At 37.1% G+C, this 24,196-nt stretch overlaps 1 protein-coding gene across 2 annotated transcripts in view; it reads right to left on the reverse strand.

The window, feature by feature from the left end:
- LOC122791057 (trichohyalin-like) overlaps positions 1-24,196 on the reverse strand; it is a 410,728-nt gene that overhangs the window by 133,680 nt on the left and 252,852 nt on the right. For both annotated transcript variants that reach the window (XM_044058832.1, XM_044058831.1), the window contains one exon: positions 18,857-19,078. In XM_044058832.1, coding sequence (XP_043914767.1) covers positions 18,857-19,078 — 222 coding nt within the window. The remainder of the gene's footprint in view (positions 1-18,856; positions 19,079-24,196) is intronic.

Genomic DNA, 24,196 nt, shown 5'->3' on the forward strand with positions numbered 1-24,196 from the left:
TGTCTGATTGAAGACTGCTGGACCAGGGCTCAGTTTTGAGCTTTTTTTTGCTGGTAAATTGGGTAATTTGTTTAAATCAGTTTTCTCCTTTTCTATTGTTATGTAAAAAAAATTGCACTTTATTCATCTGCTTTTATTGTATTTGTGTTTCTTCCTACTTTACTGCATTTATTCTGCTGCATTTATTACTGCTTGTTAGTAGCCTGATTAAATTGTAACTTATTCTAAGCCTTTGGTTGAAGCACTTGGGTTTCAGACCAGTTGTTTTACCATAAGAAGGTTTGTGGTCTGCACTGTTGTGGCAGTTCAGGTAGCTTACATCCTTCTAAGTTGGGGTTGCTGATTGAAGGCTTAGTGTCTGTTATTCTAAGAGTGTATTAGTTCTGGTTTAAGCACTTGGGCTTCAGGCCAGTTATTTTACATTAAGAAGGTGTGGTCTGCACTCTTATGGGAGGAGAGGGTAGATTCTGCCCTTCTGAGCTGGGAGTTTCTGGTTAAAGGCTTATTGTGCCTGCTTATTTGAACTGTTTCTTTCTGAAATTGCTGCGCCTTGTTTGCTGTAGCATACACTAAATTCAGACCTGCTGAATCTAGCTTTGTTTGTATAACTCGAGCACTAATCCAAACCATCTTTTTTTGGAGAAGGTTCCCCTGCACCCTAGTGGCAGGAGTGTGCAGTTATAACTTGTTTGATCGAAGACTGCTGGAAAGGGGCTCAGTTTTTAGCTTTTTATTGGTTAATTTGTTTAAATCAGTTTGCTCATTTGCTACTGTTATATTAAAAAAAAAAGTACACTTTATGCATCGCCGCTTAGCTAGGGTTAAACTATTCCTGGTGCCATAAAGTCTGCTCTTCAAATGTTCTCTTAGAACTAGCCAGTTTTTTAGTTTTAGCACCCAAATCTGTTTCTTGGAGCTCAGTACTTGTTCAGAACTTGTTGTAAGCACTAAATAAGCTACAAATTACTACAGCACTCAACTTTCCTCACTTGTCTAGAGGAAAACAGTTTTTAGTACTTAATAAATAAGCACCTATCCAGGCATGTCTAAGTGTCAGCTCCTGGTGTTTTCTCCTGTCTACCTGATGAATCTGGGTATCTTGGGGTATGCAGCAATTGCCTCATGTACACAGACAGCCCTCTCCTCTTACCACCCAACACTACAACCTGTGAGTGATGCACTTATATAGCCAAACTGGAAGCAAAGCTCTCTTCACCCAAGACTGGACTAGACAGTCAAGAGGAGAAGGTAAACACTTGCACCACACCACACTCATCACATAATCCCTCAAAACCTACACCACCAAAACACACACATAGCAACACAAAACATACACCTACATTCGCGGTGGCTCTCAATAAAAATCTGCTCAAGCAACACAGACCTCCAAAGCAGAAATACATGCAACCTCCACCTGCCAACACAACCCAAATGACACATAGCCCACAAACTCAGTGTGCCACTCAACCACAGCCCATAAGGCATAACAACGTACCCAACACTCTAGTCATAGGTGACTCTATAGTCAGGCACACTGATGTTCCACTCACCAGACTAAACAAGGAGAAAGTTACTGTCAGCTGCCTGACAGTTACCAGGATCTGCCACATAATGCACGCACTCAGGTCACTAGACAAGTACAAATATGACTCTGTCATTGTCCATGTTGGTGTGAATGACTTGAGATGTACCTCCCTGGACTACATGAAAAGAGACATGGAGGAGCTCTCCAATCTTGTAGCCCAGGCAGGTATGACCCTAGCACTGAGTAGCATCCTGCCATCACCCAGAATTATACCACAATACAAGGACAAAATGATTGACTTCAACAATTGGCTAAGCTGTTTCTGGTGTCATTCTAAGAAGATCCAGTATCTGTCTGCCTTGGATGACATGATCGATAGACCACAATGCTTTGCCAGAGATGGCCTGCACCTGTCACCCTTGGGATTCTGGATACTAGGTAAGGCTCTTGCCACCTCTATAGTGCCTTTTTTAGTTAAGGTTCAAATGACAAATTCACCACCATAACAGGTACAAGCAAGCAAAATCTGAGGGTAACGCTACTCAATGTTAGAAGTCTAAACCTCAAAATGCATTCACTCAAGGCACTCCTTAAAATGGAGAACATCGACATCTGTGCAGTGACAGAGACCTGGTTCAAGGCTCCAGAGATTACCCCTGCATTACCTGGCTATAATTCATACCATGCCTTTCGGCCACCTAACCTGGACCAAAACACTAAAGGTGGGAGGCGTGTCCATATTCATTAAGGATATCCACACCTCCAGGCTAGTTGCTCAGCATAATACATCCGAGATTATCCAAGTGCAACTAACTCTGGGCAAGACCGCAATCCAAATTGTAACTTGCTACAGATCCCCCACCATGCCGCAGGATGCCCACTCCTCATTTCTTGATACACTAGAAAATATTAGGGTACAACCCAACACCCTAATAATAATGGGCAATTTCAACTACCCCACCATTAACTGGGAAAACTACTCATGTACCAACTCTTTTGCTCAACGTTTTCTGGAATTCATAAATTCCAACGCCTTGAATCAACTTATCCACACCCCCACCAGGGGACGTAATATCCTAGACCTGGTCATTACCAACATGGGCGACACACCAGAGGTCAATTCCTTGTTGGTCAGATCTGACCACAAGCTAATCAGCCTAGACATCCACATCCTGCCCCCCCCTAATTAGGGAAACCACTGTAAAAATTTCTCCAAAGCCAACTTCCCGCTTCTTAAGACAGAAGTGGAAAACATCACAACACCCATGCAGACAGACAATAGAGGTACGACTGCTGAATCCTACACAAATGCACTTTATAAGCACTTACATGAGTGCATGGATCGTGCTATCCCTAACAGAACCAAGATGCTATCCTCCAAAAAAAGGAAGCCAATCTTTTGGTCCCCTGCCATAAACAAACTCAACAACAGAAGAAAGAAACTGTTATAAAAAAGAGTAAAATCCCATGACTGGAAGAACTCCCTGGTCAGCCTCAGTAAGAAGTTGAGATCCCTCATAAAATCCTCCAATGCTAGTTAAGAAAACAAAATTGCCACTAATTCTAAAGATAACCACAAAGCATTCTATAGCTATGTCAAGAATCTCAATGGAAACACTCAGATCTGCTCTGAGTTAAAGCACAATGGCACTAAATATGCAGAACCAACTGATATTGCCAACATCCTGGCAGATAGATTCAGTGCTAACTTTACCCCACCCCCACCCCCTAAAAAGCCCATCTCTATACCAGAAGAATGCAAAGTTCCTGTAATCACGGCTGCACAGGTAAAAGACACACTCTCCAAAGCCAAGAAGAGAGCATCCATGGGACCTGACAACATCCCAGGCTACGTTCTACATGAACTACAGAATGAACTGGCACCCCACCTAAGCACCATGTTCAGTCATAGCCTCACCTCAGGCTTTGTGCCCACTGAATGGTGCACAGTGACGGTTATCCCACTCCACAAAGGGGGAGCCACCACGGACCCTGGTAACTACCACCCCATTAGCCTAATGAGCCTGGTCTGCAAGGCCATGGAATGTATCATCATGGAACTTATAAATAAAGACATTGGTAATCTCCAAACTCTGGACCCCACCCAGTTCGGGTTTGTAAAAGGCAGATCATGTCTCTGAAACCTGATTGACTTCTTTGAAGCAGTCACCAAAGCCGTAGACAAGGGTAAGGTGGTTCACACAGCATATCTAGATCTCACCAAGGCTTTTGACACTATCCCCCACTCTGGAATTATAGATAAACTCACTAAACTAGGTATAAATCCCTATGTCACAAGATGGGTTGCCAACTGGCTCACTGACAGAACCCACACTGTGAAAGTAGCAGACTCCAAATCTGACCTCAGACCAGTGACAAGTGGAGTACCACAGGGCTCAGTCCTGGGTCCTCTCCTGTTTGGTATCTACTTTTCTGATGTACAGGCTAACACAGAAGGTCTTTGGCTAATGAAGTTCACAGATGACTGCAAACTAGGAGCCATAATTGAAACTCCTAATGATGTGGACATCCTACAAAAGGGCGTCACTGAGACAGATGCCTGGTGTCAAAGCCATAGCCTCAAGTTCAATGCCAAAAAGTGCATTGTCATCCCCTTTGGTAAAAACTCTGTACCTATGAGCCACCACATAGGTGGTAGTTTACTTAACACCGAAAGTGTGATAAGAGACCTTGGGACACAGGTGGACAGTAGTCTCTCCTTTGATAATAACATCACCACTGTAGTCAGGAAATCCTTCTATGTGGCACACCTCATCACCAAAGGTTTCTCATCCAGGAAAAAAGAGGTCATTGTTCCCCTCTACTCATCACTTATTAGACCCATTATAGAGTACAATGCCCTTTTTGGTATGTACCTCACAAGACATCTACAACAACTAGAAAGGCCGCAGAAATACCTCACAAAGATGATTACTGGTCTCAAACAGATGCCTTACGCAGACCGTCTCAAAAAACACCAGCTTTGCTCCGTCGCATATCGCCTACTCAGAGGTGATCTCTGCCTAACATATAAAGCTATGTCAAACCCCGAGCTGTTGGACATGCTCCACTTAAAGAAATCCCAATCCCTCCGAGCTACATGCTCCAGGGACCTAAACCTTGTCACCACAATAAACAGAACATGCTGGAGGGATATATCTCTGTCCCAGAGACTTCCAATATTCTGGAACAAACTACCTATCTATACCAAACAAAGCTTCTCATTAGCACTCTTCAAGAAAAATCTTGATGATTGGATGGGAAATAGGAAATTCATCCCGGGGATCACCTCTGTGGCTCTGCTCGACAGGGGCACAGGAAAATCATTTTCTTGGGTGGTGAAAGCCAGGGTACCTTTTTGGCTAGGCTTCTATAGGCCCTAGGGTTGACAGCCTGGTACCTACCTATAAACCTATGAAAACAGAGTTGCAGATTTCATACAGCTTTTTTGCATTTGTCTTATTTGCTGCATTTCTCTGAAAAATACAATTGCAGACCATACAACTTTTTATCAGTTGCCAGTGGCATAGATGGGTTTGACTCCATGAGCAGGAATTGATTAATTATTTTTCTATTCTGTTTGCCACTATGGATGAGTTAAATCTAATGTTCAGGTCAGTTCTTCATAGATCACAAATCAATGAAAGCCAGCCATTACAAACAAGCTCATCTGCATTCTCCCACAAGGCAGCCAAGTTTGTACACTCCTTAAACATATGCTCCTTGGTTACACAGGATTGGGAAATTGATACACATCCCAAAACAATTCACAATGATCTCAAGTAGTCTCTTTTTCACCTCAGCTTGAGCAAGTGAGATTTGATTTACCACCAATCAAGGGCAAAAAAGGAAGCCTATTAGTGTATTATGAAAGAGTGTATGTGTGCTGTTCTCCATTTGTTCCATAAACTGTTTTAGTCCTTTTTTTATATTGCCTGTTTTCTTTTATTATCGTGTAACAAGGATGCAACAGAAAACAAGGACCAGTGATTAAATACAATACTACAGATGAGAAAATTACAGTAGAAAAACTGTCTATTAGTAAGGGAATGATATGTAGCTGGGTACAAGAAAGCCCGTGGTAACTTCAAGCAGAACATTTATACCAAAAGGTAGTAAACGTGCAAGATGGTCAACAGGAAGAAAAATGAACAGGTAAACAGTATGTTGTAGCAATAATATGTCAGTTAAGCTCATGATAAGGCTGGCTGTATATGCACATATATACATCAAAAAGATGAGCTTTCTGGTAACCAATGAAAGCTTTATTTGCAGATGATATTATTTTGTACTTGATAAATCTTGAAAAGGACATGTTGGTGTTATCAAACTCTGTGAGACAGTTTCAAGACTTCTTGGGACACATCTTTAAAAAAAAAAGATAAAACAAAGGCTATAGTGGTAAGCTATGTATCTACACAAGAATTTGTTCAACAATGCCCATATTTCTGTTATAGCAGCTAAAGATACATGTGAATAGACTAAACAAAAGATAATGCAATAATGCAAATCGAAGAAAATGGAAGTTCCTGATTATTTATATAGATAGTAAGATACAAATAATGAAATGTTTTAGTCCTTTTAAGCATTGTACAAAGGTTAGGCATATTTTGTAAACCAGAGAAGTTGTAGATGATAATTAATAACTAGTAGTTGAAGGAATTTATTTGGGAGGAATAGACTGCAAAAGTTAAGAGGGATAAGCTGAACCCCCATAGAACAAGGTGGTTTAAGGCTACCTGGTTTGAATCAATGCTTTATAGGTTCATAGGTTGGTACTAGGCTATCGGCCCTAGGGCCTATACAAGCCTAGTCATAACAATTCCCTGGGTATCTATTCCCACGGTATTTACTTACGTGGACCCCTGTCTAGCAGGGTGACTGACGTGATCCCCGGGGTGAATTTCCTATCTCCCATCCGATCATCAAGGTTCTTTTTGAAGAGGGCCAAAGAGGCGCTCTGCTTGACATGTATGGGCAGTCTATTCATGAGTCTGGGGATTCTCTGGGTCAGGAACGTATCCCTCCAGCATGTTTTGTTCATTGTGATGACAAGGTTTAGATCCCCTGGAGTGTGTGTCGCTGAGGGATTGAGATTTAAGTGTAGCATGTCCAACAGCTCTGGGTTTGACATAGCCTTGTATGTTAAGCAGAGATTGCCTCAGAGTAGACGATATGTGACAGAGTATAGCTGGAGTTGTTTTAGATGGTCAGCATAGGGCATCTGCTTTAGGCCTGTGATTCTTTTAGTGAGGTATTTCTGCAGCCTTTCCAGTTGTTGCAGACGTCTTGTGAGGTACATACCAAACAGGGCGTTGTATTCTATAATGGGTCTAATGACAGAGGAGTACAGTGGGACAATGACCTCCTTTTTTCTGGATGAAAAGCCCTTAGTGATGAGGTGTGCCACATAGACGGATTTCCTGACTGTTGTGGCGATATGGTTATCGAAGGTGAGACCACTGTCCACCTGTGTCCCTAAGTCTCATCAAACTTTCAGTGTTTAGTGTACTGCCACCTATGTGGTAATTCACGGGTACATGTTTTTTCCCAAACAGGATAACTATACATTTCTTGGCATTGAACTTGACTCCATCACTCTGGCACCAAGCATCTGTTTCTGTAAGGCCCTTTTGTAGAGCTACACAGTTAAGGTTCATATACACAAAAGAAGAAGGTTATGGATCAAAGTGGAAAGGGATGATAGTGAAACAGTGATGGACATGCCAGAAATAAGAAAAGTGTTGGATGGTGGATGCAAATCCTTAACTCATTGAAGCTTTTTTTATGGCTTTGTGTGCTACTTATGGCATCCATAAATTTTTGGGGTCTAATGTCCTTAATGCAGTGCCTTATATGCTAATTTTAGGAAGTATTAGAAAGTGCAAGGCCCTATTAACAAAATGACACTGAGACTGTTAATCTACAGTGCCCTGTAGTAGGGAAATTAATCACTGTTTGCTGCTTATTATTCACACTTTTGTGTTTATGTTCATATTTTCATAACTGTGAGACCTACATAGGTTCATAGGTAAGTACTAGGCTATCTGCCCATGGGCCTACGTAAGCCTAGCCAACAAGGTTCCCTACCTTATGCCACCCAAAAAAGTTATTTTCCTGTGCCACAGTTGAGCAGAGACACAGAAGTGATCCCTGGGGTGTATTTCCTATTTCTCATCCACTCATCAAGATTTTTCCATAGTACCATCAGGGGCTCCAATATCCTGGACCTGGTTATTACCAACATGGGAAATCGATGCTCCACACCAGTGGTCACCCCCTCATTGATTAGGTCTGACCGTAAGCTAATCAGCTTTGACATCCACATCCCACTCCAACCCCCCAGTAAGGAAACATCTGTAAAAAACTTCTCCAAGGCCAACTTTATGCTACTCAAGTCAGAAGTGACAAACTTCATGAAACCCATGCAGACGGGAACTGAAAGTTCGACTGCCGAATCCTACCCTAAAGCACAGTATGAGCACATCCACTCGTGCATGAATCGTGCCATCCCAAATAGAACCAAGATGCTCTCCTACAAAAAAGGAAGCCAATCTGGTGGTTCCCTGTCATATGCAAACTATACAACAGAAGGACGAAACTGTTGCAGGAAAGAGGAAAATCCCAGGATGCAAAAAACTCCCTTACCAGCCTCAGTAAGAAGCTGAGATCCCTCATAAAATCCTCCAAAACTAGTTACAAAAATAAAATTGCCAAAGATTCCAAAGACAACCACAAGACATTCTATAGTTATGTCAAGAATCTAAATGGCAATGCTCAGGTTTGCTCTGAGCTACAACAGAATGGCATTAAATATACTGATCCCAAGGACAAAATGTAAAGAAAGTCAGCAAAGAGTTGGGGGAAAGAAAGCATTTGAAACATTGAAACTGAGTATGTCCATTTCACTACTAGATGCTTTACTTTTTTTGTTGTATTCAGACTGCTTGTAAAAAAGACTGAACTATAGCCATTTAAGTTATGTAGTTATTTAATACAAGAAAAATGAAACAATTTATTTCTGTCAGATGATGACGTTTAAAACATTTGTAATATCTGTCAGGATGCCATATAAGAAAACGTGGATGCATGACCAGCCTCCATGATTTCTTTTCTATGAGTGCCTTCTAGGCATTCATTTTCTGTCTGTGAACTCTCCAGTATTTAGAAGGATGCATGCAGTAGTGAAGTGGTACCGTTGTCACCTCACAGCAAGAGGATCTTTAGTTTGATTCTCAGTTGGCATGCCTTCTGTGTGGAGTCTGCATGTCCTCCCTGTGTATGTGTGGGTTTTCTCTGGGTGCTCTGGTTTCCTCCCATGTTACAAAGATATGCATCTAGAGTGTTTCCCTCTGCTGAAAATTGGCTTCGTTCCAATTTGGACTTTCCTGGTAAATAAATTATAAAATATGTCTTGCCTATCATTTACCATAGGGTTTGTGGGTTTAAGTTTATGATCACATTTCCCTGATCTTGCAATTCTTCAGAGCGTTTTGTTTTGCAATGTGCTTACTGCTGTGTTACTGTTTGTGCAAGACTGTTATGCACTGTATTAGTGATTTTCTTGTTTTCTAATGTTATGCAACTAAAGAGTTAGTATATATAATTAAGACTGTGAGGGTACAGGAGGGCTTACTCCTATCAACAATATTGTTTTTGATGTGTGCCACAGTAGTTTAGGCCATTTGCATTCTCCATTACTTGTGGTCAGAGTGGACTGAAACTCTAAAACAATTATTTGAGCTTGTCCATCTGTTTGTCTTAATGGGCCTCCCATATCTAGATGTTTTCATTATGTTTCTTATTATCAGTCTAGTTTCTCTTTTGCATTCACTCTGGAACGTTTCTGTTGTTATCATACTAACTTGCAGTTCTGTGGTAAATCACAGAACTAAAGTCACCTAAATAATGATATATATATATATATATATATATATATATAGAGAGAGAGAGAGAGAGAGAGAAAATTTCCAGACTTCATATCCTTTGGAAATGCATGTTAACACAAATGCTGTTGTTCTATCACTTTGAGTTAAAGTGAACTATTTAAAATCTATCCCTATTTTTATGGCCATTGCACCCACATCATGTCCAGATTTTTTGCGCTAAGAGGTTGAGAGGTATGCATACCTCTCAACTCTCCAGACTTTTGCCTCATATTTTTGGCCTATTCCTCATAAAATTTGTGATTTTCTGGCAAATCACTGAGGATTTAAATAACTAAATGTCATACATTTGAGTTTCAGTCTTCATTTCCTTCAGAAAATGCATGCTAAGGTAAATGCTGTTATTCTAGCAACTTTCTAAGTCTATAAGAGCAATATTTATAATCTGTCTTTGTTTGGAGGCCTTTGCCCCTCCCCATCATTATTTTAGGCTTTGTTCAGATTTCTTGTGCTAAGAGGTTGAGAGGTATGGAGGCATGGTATATAATGCCCTAGTTACTGATTATGTGTTGCATTTTAAGGGGCGATAGGGGTTCTGCACTCCTTAGTGTGCTGTCCTTTGTTTAAGATGCCGAGAAACTATGAACTTGTTCGTTTCTCAGTCATTTTCTATTGCAATATTACCAGCGTAACATTTTTTTTTAATGTAACGTAGGCAATTAATTCTTCAAGGGCAGTAAGCACTGACTTTGTAGATGACACACTGAAATGTAAAGTTGTTTGCCGACAACAGCCTCTTCATTAGTTACAAAGCTCATAGAGAATTAGTAGGATGAATTTTACTTCTGCAGAGATTGTGCTTATTGACTGATACTGGTGGGTTGTAATGACAGAAGTTTGAGGGGCCTTTTATGGATAAAATGTTCTGAAATGGGCAATTTTGTCAATATTGGGTCATACATTTTGTTCCACTGCTTGCTGGAAAAAATGTTCAAAACTACAACTTTAAAACTCACTGTAACAAGTGTAAATGTTATCAATGTGCAACTAGCTGATTTTAGTTTATCAAATGGCACAGTGTTGTAGAATCTGAAAGCAGTGTCAGCAGCACAATTGCCTTTGGTGCAGAAGGCTGTGGATTCTACTCCCACACCATGTAGATAGAGTGTTGATATTGCAGTGCCCATATGATTGTTGATTATTTGGTGCATTATAAGGGGAGATAGGGGTTCTATGCTCCTGAGTACGTCCTTTGTATGAGATGCCTAGTCACTATGAACTTGTTAGTCATTTCCTATTGCAATATTACCAACTTAATTTTTAATGTAACATAGGTAATTAATTCTTCAAGGGCAGCAGGCACTGAATTTGTAGATAAAACATTGATATGTGAAGTTGTTTTGATGGTAGCAACCTCTTCATTAGTTAAGGATTTCTTTAATGTGGAATTCAGATGATTTTACTTCTGCAGAGATTGTGCATATTGAGTAATATTGGTGGATTGTAATGACGGAAGTCTTGAATGGCCTTTTATGGTTGAAATTTTCTGAAATGGGTAGGTATTGGTTCATAAATTTTGTTTCATTGCTTATTAAAAGAATATTTAAAACTATAAATTTAAACTGGTACTGTATTACACAAGGAATATAATTCAATAAAATCAGGAAGGTGAATCAAAGAGCAAACACATGTATGCATGGCCCTAAAAAATGTGTGCAAGGAGTCTGTTTTGAAAACAGCCCAAAGGTTAACTTAATTCTGCACTGCCAGAATAATTTTCTATGAATGTGGGTTTTCATGCCGTTTCAGTTAATGACTTTTGTCATTTCAATAAATGTTGAGTTTCAAGGGCATAGAAGTTTACTGCAAGTCCATTTTCATTGTGAGACTGTATTGTTTGTCTATCTGTTTTTGTGCTATTTTATTTCAGTATCTGTAATCACTGTAGAAGCAAATAAGAGAACAGTATGTATGGCAACTGATGAGAAATAACCAAGTAATACAACACTGGAATAGCTGAGGAGGGGGCTGCTGCTGAGGGGGGTAGGAGCTTGTTGCAGGAGGGGCTGCTCTGGGGGGGGTCTATTACCCTGCCTAGGGCCCTTTTTGACCATAATCCGGCTGTGGTATTTAAAGTAGAAAATACATACACAAAGGTAGTTGCAGTTTAACTACATTACAGGTTATCTTTTTCTTCATATGCATTTAAATAATTTAAGGAAATGACTGGAGTGGCTTTCTTGGGGAGTGACCCTGTGGGTATGGCTCAAATAGGGGTGTTTCAGGAGTATGGTGTGTGTGGGGCTTAAGGGGCGCCAGACCACTACTTTGCCTAGGGTGCCATTTCAGCTAAGGCTGGCCCTGTTACTAATGTAAAGAATGCTTCTTACTGATAACATTACATGTTAATAGCTTTTATTATTCAAAAAATATTTGCATTTGTTTATCTTATGCTTTTTATGCTGATCTTTCAGAAAATGCTCTGGAATGCAAGGATGTGTGTTGACTGCTAGAAGTGTGACACTCCATACCACATATGTGTTAAAGAGTTAAGAATAACAACAGCAACCCTATAGAATATTATATGCATAAAGTAACAGAAAATATTGTTAGTACTAAACCAACACAGGAATGGAGAAAGGAGATTTTTGTCAGTAAGGATTGTTGTAAGTAGAGGTACACAATATAGGCAAGGAAGGATGGAATTTACTAGAGAAAATGGGCAAAGGAACCAAGGTACTAGGAGCAAATAACTGGAGAGGGAAAACTAATAAGCGTTGGATGTGGCCACAGAGACGTTTGGACTGCAGGTTACAGACTGCCTTCCCTAACAGGTACTGATAGAGAAAGGGATAGAAAAGTGCAAAGTGAAAGGCCAGCTCTGGCAGAGTTTTTGGCTGAGTTGCTGTTAAAAAAGGATAATTAGTATGGTGTGTATAATAGGCAGGACAACTATAAGAATAAATCAGGATAATTAGTACGGTGTATATAATAGGCAGGACAACTATAAGAATAAATCAGGATAATTAGTACGGTGTATATAATAGGCAGGACAACTATAAGAATAAATCAGGATAATTAGTACGGTGTATATAATAGGCAGGACAACTATAAGAATAAATCAGGATAATTAGTACGGTGTATATAATAGGCAGGACAACTATAAGAATAAATCAGAGGATAATTAGTACGGTGTATATAATAGGCAGGACAACTATAAGAATAAATCAGGATAATTAGTACGGTGTATATAATAGGCAGGACAACTATAAGAATAAATCAGGATAATTAGTACGGTGTATATAATAGGCAGGACAACTATAAGAATAAATCAGGATAATTAGTACGGTGTATATAATAGGCAGGACAACTATAAGAATAAATCAGGATAATTAGTACGGTGTATATAATAGGCAGGACAACTATAAGAATAAATCAGGATAATTAGTACGGTGTATATAATAGGCAGGACAACTATAAGAATAAATCAGGATAATTAGTACGGTGTATATAATAGGCAGGACAACTATAAGAATAAATCAGGATAATTAGTACAGTGTATATAATAGGCAGGACAACTATAAGAATAAATCAGAGGATAATTATTATGGTGTATATAATAGGCAGGACAACTATAAGAATAAATCAGGATAATTAGTACGGTGTATATAATAGGCAGGACAACTATAAGAATAAATCAGGATAATTAGTATGGTGTATATAATAGGCAGGACAACTATAAGAATAAATCAGGATAATTAGTATGGTGTATATAATAGGCAGGACAACTATAAGAATAAATCAGGATAATTAGTACGGTGTATATAATAGGCAGGACAACTATAAGAATAAATCAGAGGATAATTAGTACGGTGTATATAATAGGCAGGACAACTATAAGAATAAATCAGGATAATTAGTACGGTGTATATAATAGGCAGGACAACTATAAGAAAAAATCAGGATAATTAGTACGGTGTATATAATAGGCAGGACAACTATAAGAATAAATCAGGATAATTAGTACGGTGTATATAATAGGCAGGACAACTATAAGAATAAATCAGAGGATAATTAGTATGGTGTATATAATAGGCAGGACAACTATAAGAATAAATCAGGATAATTAGTACGGTGTATATAATAGGCAGGACAACTATAAGAATAAATCAGGATAATTAGTACGGTGTATATAATAGGCAGGACAACTATAAGAATAAATCAGGAAAATTAGTACGGTGTATATAATAGGCAGGACAACTATAAGAATAAATCAGGATAATTAGTACGGTGTATATAATAGGCAGGACAACTATAAGAATAAATCAGGATAATTAGTACGGTGTATATAATAGGCAGGGCAACTATAAGAATAAATCAGGATAATTAGTACGGTGTATATAATAGGCAGGACAACTATAAGAATAAATCAGGATAATTAGTACGGTGTATATAACAGGCAGGACAACTATAAGAATAAATCAGGATAATTAGTAATGTATATAATAGGCAGGACAACTATAAGAATAAATCAGGATAATTAGTACGGTGTATATAATAGGCAGGACAACTATAAGACTAAATCAGAGGATAATTAGTACGGTGTATATAACAGGCAGGACAACTATAAGAATAAATCAGCATAATTAGTATGGTGTATATAATAGGCAGGACAACTATAAGAATAAATCAGGATAATTAGTACGGTGTATATAATAGGCAGGACAACTATAAGAATAAATCAGGATAATTAGTACGGTGTATATAATAGGCAGGACAACTATAAGAATAAATCAGGATAATTAGTACGGTGTATATAATAGGCAGGACAACTATAAGAATAAATCAGGATAATTAGTACGGTGTATACAATAGGGAGGACAACTATAAGAATAAATCAGGATAATTAGTACGGTGTATATAATAGGCAGGACAACTATAAGAATAAATCAGAGGATAATTAGTACGGTGTATATAACAGGCAGGACAACTATAAGAATAAATCAGCATAATTAGTACGGTGTATATAATAGGCAGGACAACTATAAGAATAAATCAGGATAATTAGTACGGTGTATATAATAGGCAGGACAACTATAAGAATAAATCAGGATAATTAGTACGGTGTATATAATAGGCAGGACAACTATAAGAATAAATCAGGATAATTAGTACGGTGTATATAATAGGCAGGACAACTATAAGAATAAATCAGGATAATTAGTACGGTGTATATAATAGGCAGGACAACTATAAGAATAAATCAGGATAATTAGTACGGTGTATATAATAGGCAGGACAACTATAAGAATAAATCAGGATAATTAGTACGGTGTATATAATAGGCAGGACAACTATAAGAATAAATCAGGATAATTAGTACGGTGTATATAATAGGCAGGACAACTATAAGAATAAATCAGGATAATTAGTACGGTGTATATAATAGGGAGGACAACTATAAGAATAAATCAGGATAATTAGTACAGTGTATATAATAGGCAGGACAACTATAAGAATAAATCAGAGGATAATTAGTACGGTGTATATAATAGGCAGGACAACTATAAGAATAAATCAGGATAATTAGTACGGTGTATATAATAGGCAGGACAACTATAAGAATAAATCAGGATAATTAGTACGGTGTATATAATAGGCAGGACAACTATAAGAATAAATCAGGATAATTAGTACGGTGTATATAATAGGCAGGACAACTATAAGAATAAATCAGGATAATTAGTACGGTGTATATAATAGGCATGACAACTATAAGAATAAATCAGGATAATTAGTACGGTGTATATAATAGGCAGGACAACTATAAGAATAAATCAGGATAATTAGTACGGTGTATATAATAGGCAGGACAACTATAAGAATAAATCAGGATAATTAGTACGGTGTATATAATAGGCAGGACAACTATAAGAATAAATCAGGATAATTAGTACGGTGTATATAATAGGCAGGACAACTATAAGAATAAATCAGGATAATTAGTACGGTGTATATAATAGGCAGGACAACTATAAGAATAAATCTGGATAATTAGTACGGTGTATATAATAGGCAGGACAACTATAAGAATAAATCAGGATAATTAGTATGGTGTATATAATAGACAGGACAACTATAAGAAGAAATCAGGATAATTAGTACGGTGTATATAATAGGCAGGACAACTATAAGAATAAATCACAGGATAATTAGTACGGTGTATATAATAGGCAGGACAACTATAAGAATAAATCAGGATAATTAGTACGGTGTATATAATAGGCAGGACAACTATAAGAATAAATCAGGATAATTAGTACGGTGTATATAATAGGCAGGACAACTATAAGAATAAATCAGGATAATTAGTACGGTGTATATAATAGGCAGGACAACTCTAAGAATAAATCAGGATAATTAGTACGGTGTATATAATAGGCAGGACAACTCTAAGAATAAATCAGGATAATTAGTACGGTGTATATAATAGGCAGGACAACTCTAAGAATAAATCAGGATAATTAGTACGGTGTATATAATAGGCAGGACAACTATAAGAATAAATCAGGATAATTAGTACGGTGTATATAATAGGCAGGACAACTATAAGAATAAATCAGGATAATTAGTACGGTGTATATAATAGGCAGGACAAGTATAAGAATAAATCAGGATAATTAGTACGGTGTATATAATAGGCAGGACAACTATAAGAATAAATCAGAGGATAATTAGTACGGTGTATATAATAGGCAGGACAACTATAAGAATAAATCAGAGGATAATTAGTACGGTGTATATAATAGGCAGGACAATTATAAGAATAAATCAGGATAATTAGTACGGTGTATATAATAGGCAGGACAACTATAAGAATAAATCAGGATAATTAGTACGGTGTATATAATAGGCAGGACAACTATAAGAATAAATCAGGATAATTAGTACGGTGTATATAATAGGCAGGACAACTATAAGAATAAATCAGGATAATTAGTACGGTGTATATAATAGGCAGGACAACTATAAGAATAAATCAGGATAATTAGTACGGTGTATATAATAGGCAGGACAACTATAAGAATAAATCAGGATAATTAGTACGGTGTATATAATAGGCAGGACAACTATAAGAATAAATCAGGATAATTAGTACGGTGTATATAATAGGCAGGACAACTATAAGAATAAATCAGATGAGGTTAGACAAGATTGAGAAGAGAGACTAGAATAGCAATTTACAAAGGAAGACTGGGAGGCTATATGTATGACTCCCAAGTATCTAACAGTCAAAAGATTTAGGAATTTTGCTTGGAAGTGTTTGCATAAGCATTTTTATACCAAAAGCAGACTTCAGAGAATTTTTTTTTCTGGGGTAGCAAACCAATGATAGAGGCGTGATTGGAGACAGAGAGAGAGAGAGAGATAACTAGGAGCATGTTTTTTAAGAGTGTAAGTACTTGACAGATTTAAAAAAGTCCCTTATATAGTATTCTATAATGTCCACAAAGCAAATGACTATAGCTAAGGAAATTATGCTTTTAGATGGGATACATGATCTGAATTACATAGCCTAGGTATAGTAAGGCCTTACTAAGTATAATGCTGATCTCTGCCAAAAAAACAAAACAGAAAATGGAAATCAAAATCTAAACCAACTGTAATTGAAATAACAGAAATTGTAAAGGAGAAAAACAAACTGGAAGTAGATCTTTAGAAAAGGGAAGGAAAAATCTATATAGAAATAAATGGCATTTGTGGGAAGAATACATACAGAATAATATTCAGGAAGGAGAGTGAGGTTTAAAGGAAGCTGAGAATTGAACAATTTATATAATATACAAGTGAATGATAATTTTTAAAAATAAAGAAAACGTGTGTGTAATGTATAACGCTTGAAAATGAAAGTGGTAATATGGTTGGTTTTCTTTTTTAATGTATGTATGTGTGCTTATGTCTTAAATGAGAATTTAATAAAGATGTTTAAAAATAAAAGATGAGTTTTCAACAGTGAGTAGAGGTATGGGAAGCCTTGGTGTTAATTATGGTCCTTAACTAAAAACTTAATGGGCATTCAGAAATGAGAAGTGTGGTGCAAAATTCCACTTAACATGATCCGGTTCTTTTTCAAACTTTTCCAGCTTCACCGACTGTGGCTAGATATGCATCTAAAGTGGCCATATTAACCTCATTCTGTGAAACTCCTATAATGTTTACAAAAACACCCGGTTGTGTTGAGTAGCACTTCACACAACACTCCTCATGTCTGAATGTACTTAAACAACTGAAGGGTTTGAGATGGTTTCCTTGGAGAAATGAAGAAATGAATATGGTTAAATATTAGCTAAGGCTTTATAAGTTATACTATCAATAATAAATCTAGCAGAACATGTCATTGTTTTGATAAAAAAAAACTTTATATACTCCTGCCAGCTATGTAATTCCCATTCTAGCTATTCACATAATTTGTTTATCCTTTAAATGCATTCCAGAAGCAATGTTATTCTTACAGTATCATGAGTGATCAGGCCATTTTGTGAGAGCATCTTCCATACTGTAATAGTTGCCTTTATTTCATATGAATGCAATCTAATTAGCAAATGTATATGTAATTATTAATGTATATTACTTAATATCTGTTAATGTGCATTATTAAACATCTGTTTAAAAATGTTTGTAATATGTTGGAACTTTCCTCCCTGGGCCTCTACTGAAATGTTTTTTTTGAATAAACCTAGTCAGACAAGCCCAGTACACAAAAACAAATAAATCAGTCAATGAATGAATTAACCAATCTATCTGCAGCACCCCATCAGTAACAGAAATGTAGTGAATATTCAACTGAACATTTCCATTCACAGAGGAGGGAAGTCAGACACTCAAGGTTACATTATCTGAACTAGAACAAATTGAAACACAAATAGAAAAGAATCTTAAAGGAGAGGTCAATAAAATTCTAAAAGAAGCTAATTTCATAAGGTGTAGGTAGAAGACCTCTGAAGGAGCAGAAGTACACAGCATAAGGACAGGGTGCTTGAAAGTAAAAAAAAAATGAGGGGATAAGTAATGTTGGCGGTAGAAAAAGTGGAGCAATATATAAGGTACAATATGTGAATCACAGCATCATTCTATAATGGAAATTGGCTCCAGCTGTGCAAGTAAAAATTAAACACAGTTTAGAAAGAATTATAATCAGTGCTTCTACATGTATTTCATTTCTAAATATTCCTTCATAGATTTTCTAATACTTGCCCCAAAATGTTATGCTTCTTACCTAGATTTCATATTGCTACAATTGCCATCACATCTGTAGCATAATATCTACAAAAAGCTGTACGTTTTTATTCAGGCTGGAAAAAAAGTAGTATGCCTTTTCAACAGAACTCACTGCACGATAAACACAAGTAGAGTTTGGAAATGTGATCTTGCCAAATGTCCTTACCATCCGGCTATTCGTGTATTCTGGTGGTAGAACTATTTCAGCAGTTCTTATCCAGGTTGCTGGAGTTTCTTCCCCAAAAAGTGCTATTTGTTCAAGCATTGTTTCCATTGTTTGCTTGTATGACATTCCAAACCTTCTTAAGTCAAAAACGGGGAAAGCAATTGATTTGAAAAAATAGCTGTGGCATCTTTCAAGGCATCTGGAGACAATTCTGCTCAGCATCTAACAGAAAAGAAAACAGTGATAAATATGTTAACATGCAAACACTACAGTATTTATATGAAATAAGTTACCCTCCTATAATAAAAGTTGCATAAATGTCATGTTTAAATAGATGCTCTCAACCAATCCGGGGCAAATTTCAACAAAATCAGGGACAAGTCAAGAAAAAAATCAGGGACAATCAGGGACACTTTTAAAATATTAGTGCTATTAACTTGAAACATTGACAGAATCAAAGCATATGAATTAGAAGGAATTAATACACATTTTCTGAAGTAAAAGAAGTCTATAACTCCTAATTATTGTCATTATTCATTAAGTGTAATTCACCACCTTTCCTCCAAAAGTCACTAGTTTTAGGAGGGATTAAGAGGGACAGATCTAAAATCTGAGTCAAAATCAGGGACAGTTGAGAGCTATAGATGTTAAATTAAATAATAATTTCTTCAACTATCTTTTGTCTTTTTAAGCATTCTTTCAGCTACTCCTTGCAGTCAGCAACCTCAAAGTTAAATGTCATACAAGTGTTGTCTCCTACAGTTAAAAACTTTTTCTGCAACTGAATATTTAAATCTGTCTGCCTGATGTTTGTCCACCATCAGCTCTTATATGTCACTAATTCATCATTTCTGTTTCTCACTCTTGTACTGTAAGCCTCACACTTTAAACATGTGGTTAAAGATTTTACCAATTCATAATTTCTGCTACTTCTGTCAGCATCATATTTATAAAAGTGTTAAGGTGGTTAACACCAGTCCTACCTCCCCCCCCTCATTATTTATACATGTGTGTGCGTGTGTATTTGCTCATGTGTGAATATGCATCAAACTCTGATAATATGTTAATGTATTAATAACGACAATAACAATAACATATACGAATATATTATAACATCTATCAAACCAACATTGCTAATGTTTGCTGGATTGCCTGCTTCTGCAAAATGCTGTCTTCTTTTATAGGCTGGACATTTTATAAAGTTATGCATTTCAATGATATATCATTTCAGCTCTCGTTGTCAGGTGTAAATATGCAGTATATATTTACAGAGATGCTGAATATAAGGAAAAACTAGTGAGATTTCCAGAATACGATTTACATCTACTTCTCATTTTCTGAAACACTGCAAAGAAATACACACTGTCGTCTTTTCAAAACAAACGCATTAAAAAGGGAAATGATATAAATGCAGAAATATTCGCTGAATACTACACTTCTTCTGAAATGGAGGAACTATGTAGTATTTGGTGGATAGTCCTGTCTGTGATTTCACACGAGGAATATACCTTGTCAGTAAATGAAAATGTATACCGATTCCCATTTAGAAGGATCTTTAATTTCTACTTTTATTTGCAGGTGAAATCTCAGACCTAAACCTCCCCAGCTCTGACATTTAGAATTATAGTGAGTAATATTCCTTCACTGGAGATCAGTTATCAGAAGACAAAGAAAGGTAAAATATGAGCCTGGAACTACGATGTATCTGATCTGTAGCTTATAGAGCTGAAAGGTTAAGACTGATATTTAAAAATAATGTAATACTGTAATCATAGAAGGTAAAACAGGATTAAAATGCACCTAGAAAATGTAATGTAGAAATCATGAGAGCTTTTTGAAAAAGTAAAAACTATTTTCAATTATGGTTGTTTTTTGCATTAAATCCCACTATACATAGAATCATAGAAGTGAAAGATTATTATCTGATTTTGGACTTGAACCTAAGACCTCCAGCATAGCAAGCATTCAGGAATGAAAGAAAACCTAAACCAATTGTTCTCTGTTATAATCTGACCTGACGTTGCGAGGGAGGGTCACTCTTGTAGAATCTTGCAAAGCATCCCCTCACTGTTCTCTGCTCTTTCACTCAGTCACCATCTTCTTTCACAGTGCAAGTATGTCTCATACATTATTACATTTCTATTTGTTCTCACACTGTGTAGAACAATGAATAGACCTTGGCAGTGCATTGTATTTGTATTGACTTAATTCATATTGGATAAGTTATATGTATGTTGAGCCTGTGCCCTTTAACAAGTATGTAATGTCAGTTTCTGGTGTTTGATATGTGTGCATATCTATCTATCTATATATATAGATAGGTATAAATGTATATCTATGTATCTATGGGTCCACTTTTTAATTTCAAAAGTCCACAATCCCGAAGTTCAATATATCGAACTCAGAACCCAGAGAAAGTGGACTCTCGAAATTAACAAAAAAAAAAAAAAGACATCAAAAAACATGTTTTTGCAGGAGGGCAAGCCCCCATGCACCCCACACCCCCTGCAACTTAAATATATTAACTCCAAGATCGCTCTACAGTAAAGAGAATGGCAGTGGAGATCGCTGTACAGTGCAGAATGTGAACATTACTGCTACCTTCACTGTAGTGTGATCTCAGAGCTAGTATGTTTAAGTTGCAGAGTGTGTAGGGGGGTGCAGGGGCGCTTGCCCCCCTGAATAAACATGTTTTTTGATTCTTTTTTTTTTTATTTCAAGATTCCACAATCTCGAGGTTCTGAGTTCGATATAGTGAACGTTGGGATGGTGGACTTCCAAAATTAAAAAGCGGACCCCTATCTATCTATCTAGACAGATATAAAATGCTTTTTTGATATACTGGTTAATCCTATGAATGTTACTAAGTGATGGTTTTATATTGCTGCCATAAATGTTAGAAGCATAAGAAATAAAATTGCTCAACTACATGCCTGGATTGCTCAACAAAAGCCGAATATCCTTGCTGTAACTGAAACTTGGCTACACCTCTTGGCTACAATATCATCTGCAATGAGGAACAAAAGAAGATGCAAAATTCACGTGAGCAATCTAAAACTGATCCACAGGAAACGGACTCTGAAAATAATCTCTTAAAAAAAAAAAATCATGTTTATTTAATCCGTATTAAGCATTTTCATTCCACAAAGGGATTTACCAGAATGGCACTGCACCTTCTCACCATGCATTCCAGTCACCACAGGTGTACTGCAAGGCTCTATCCTTCGTTCCTTCCTCTTTAACATTCTCACCAACAACCTCCACTCATCCACACAACAGGCCTCCCTAATATAATACACAGATGACCCCACACTCATTTGCATATCTGACAACATGGTACACCTACAAAAAATTACTCAGGAAACTTTAACGGCAACTAAAACATGGTTTTGTAACTCAGAATGTATGCTCACCCCTTAAAAAAAACATCTCTCTCTCTCATGAAAAAACAAATTTAGAGTCCTTTCTCTTGATAATACAACCACTGAAGTAACTTGTCATAGCAAACTATTGGGGATGATAGCGGATGATAGTCTTAAATTCAACCTGCATATACAAAATTCCATAAGAAAAAATCATCAAAAAGTAGGGATGCTTTATTGAGTCAAAAACTTTCCCACCTACACAACTAAAGCTGAATTTACTACTGCTTATCTCCTCCCCACATTTTTGTGGTGCTCCCATTCTTACTGACCTTCAGGCACCACAAAAATCAAAACTTGAACAATACTGTAACAAAGTTGCTAAATTTGCAGCAAATACCACTTTAGAACACACCACTGTATAGCACTAAAAAAAAACGAATTTGGTTAGACCTACCCCATCATTTGACATATACACAGCTTCTTACCACCTATAAAATGATCCAGAATCCACCTGCTTGTTCAACACCGAATAACATTCTACAAAACTATGTTCCTAGCCTGTTGTTATGATCCAGTAACTAAAATCTCCTGTTTCCCCACAAAACTATCAAACCTGCTGGACAATGTCTGAACTCGTACCATGTTGCTAAGGTCTGGAACTCCTTATCTCTATCAATCAGGTAAATACCCTCCCTTCAAAAGTATTCTTCCTAGCCAAAAGCTGTCTCTGTTCCTGCTCAACACCAGGATAAACTATATCCCTAAATGTGAACAAATACCTCTTCATACTTACATCTTTTTATTCTTCCTTCTACACTCACTTCCTTACACTTATCAGTTTCTCTCCCCTGCCTTTTTATCTAAATATACCATAAGCCTGCATTTCTCCCACTTTGTATTGCAATTCCTGTTTGAATTTTACTAACTTAACTTTAACTTCTTCATAAGCTGGCTAACATTTTTCTATTAAATCATTGTCATATAACTTGTATCTATTCTTAACCAAAGTTTTCATATCATGTCTAATTTTATATAATTGTTTAAACTGTGTTTGTTTTTTAAATTATTTTTAAAGACTGACAAAAGTATTTTTCTTAAAATCTTTTGAAATACTTTGGGGCTTTTCTCTCTGGGCTCCTACCCAGTCAGACTTTCCCAGCAATCAAATGTTAATAAATAAATTAATAATATGCTGGCATCATTGCCATGGGATGAAAAAGAACCTCTGCATAGATGTTAAATTTTCCATTAACAGCCTTATTCATTTGACTGGGAAACCCATAGAATGGTGATTAAAGTCAAATTACAAACACACACACACACACACACACACACACACACACACACACACACACACACACACACACGCAAAGTCTTTTGCTTAGGATCTGTTCAAATCATAGAAGTGAAAGTCTTCTATTATGTCTCATTTGGGACTTGAACCAAAGACTTCTAGCATACTGTATTATTGTCACTGCTGCTGGACCAAAAAGAGCCTTTGGACAGTTGGGTGTTGAGTTTTTCCTTAACAGCCTTATCCTTTCAACTTTAGGCACTGTTAGAATCACTCACTGGGGACTCAAACCCAAGACCTCCACCATTGTACCATATCCTAATCTATCCATCCACAACCCCCTTTTCCCATTTTTGCACATGAGGTCAGGGTGTTACTTTCACAGCGGCAATCCTCTAGAGCTAAGGATAACACCACTGGGTGGTGAGCTCTGCTGCTGTAGTTCCTTCACACCTTACAATCACATGCACACTCAAACCTATGTCCAGTTTAGAGTGTCCGATCCACCTACTGCATTCCTTTGCAATCTGGAAGGAAACTGAGGTGCACAGAGGAAACCCATGCAAACACATGGAGGACATGCAGACTCTACACAGAAGGTACCCCAGCTGAGAATTGAACCAGGGAACCTCTTGATGTGAGATGACAATGCTATCTGCTGCTCCACTGCGCTACCCATGT

Source organism: Protopterus annectens, chromosome 16.part0 (genome assembly GCF_019279795.1).
Source record: "Protopterus annectens isolate FY-2018-M chromosome 16.part0, PAN1.0, whole genome shotgun sequence".
NCBI classification, from domain to species: domain Eukaryota; kingdom Metazoa; phylum Chordata; order Ceratodontiformes; family Protopteridae; genus Protopterus; species Protopterus annectens.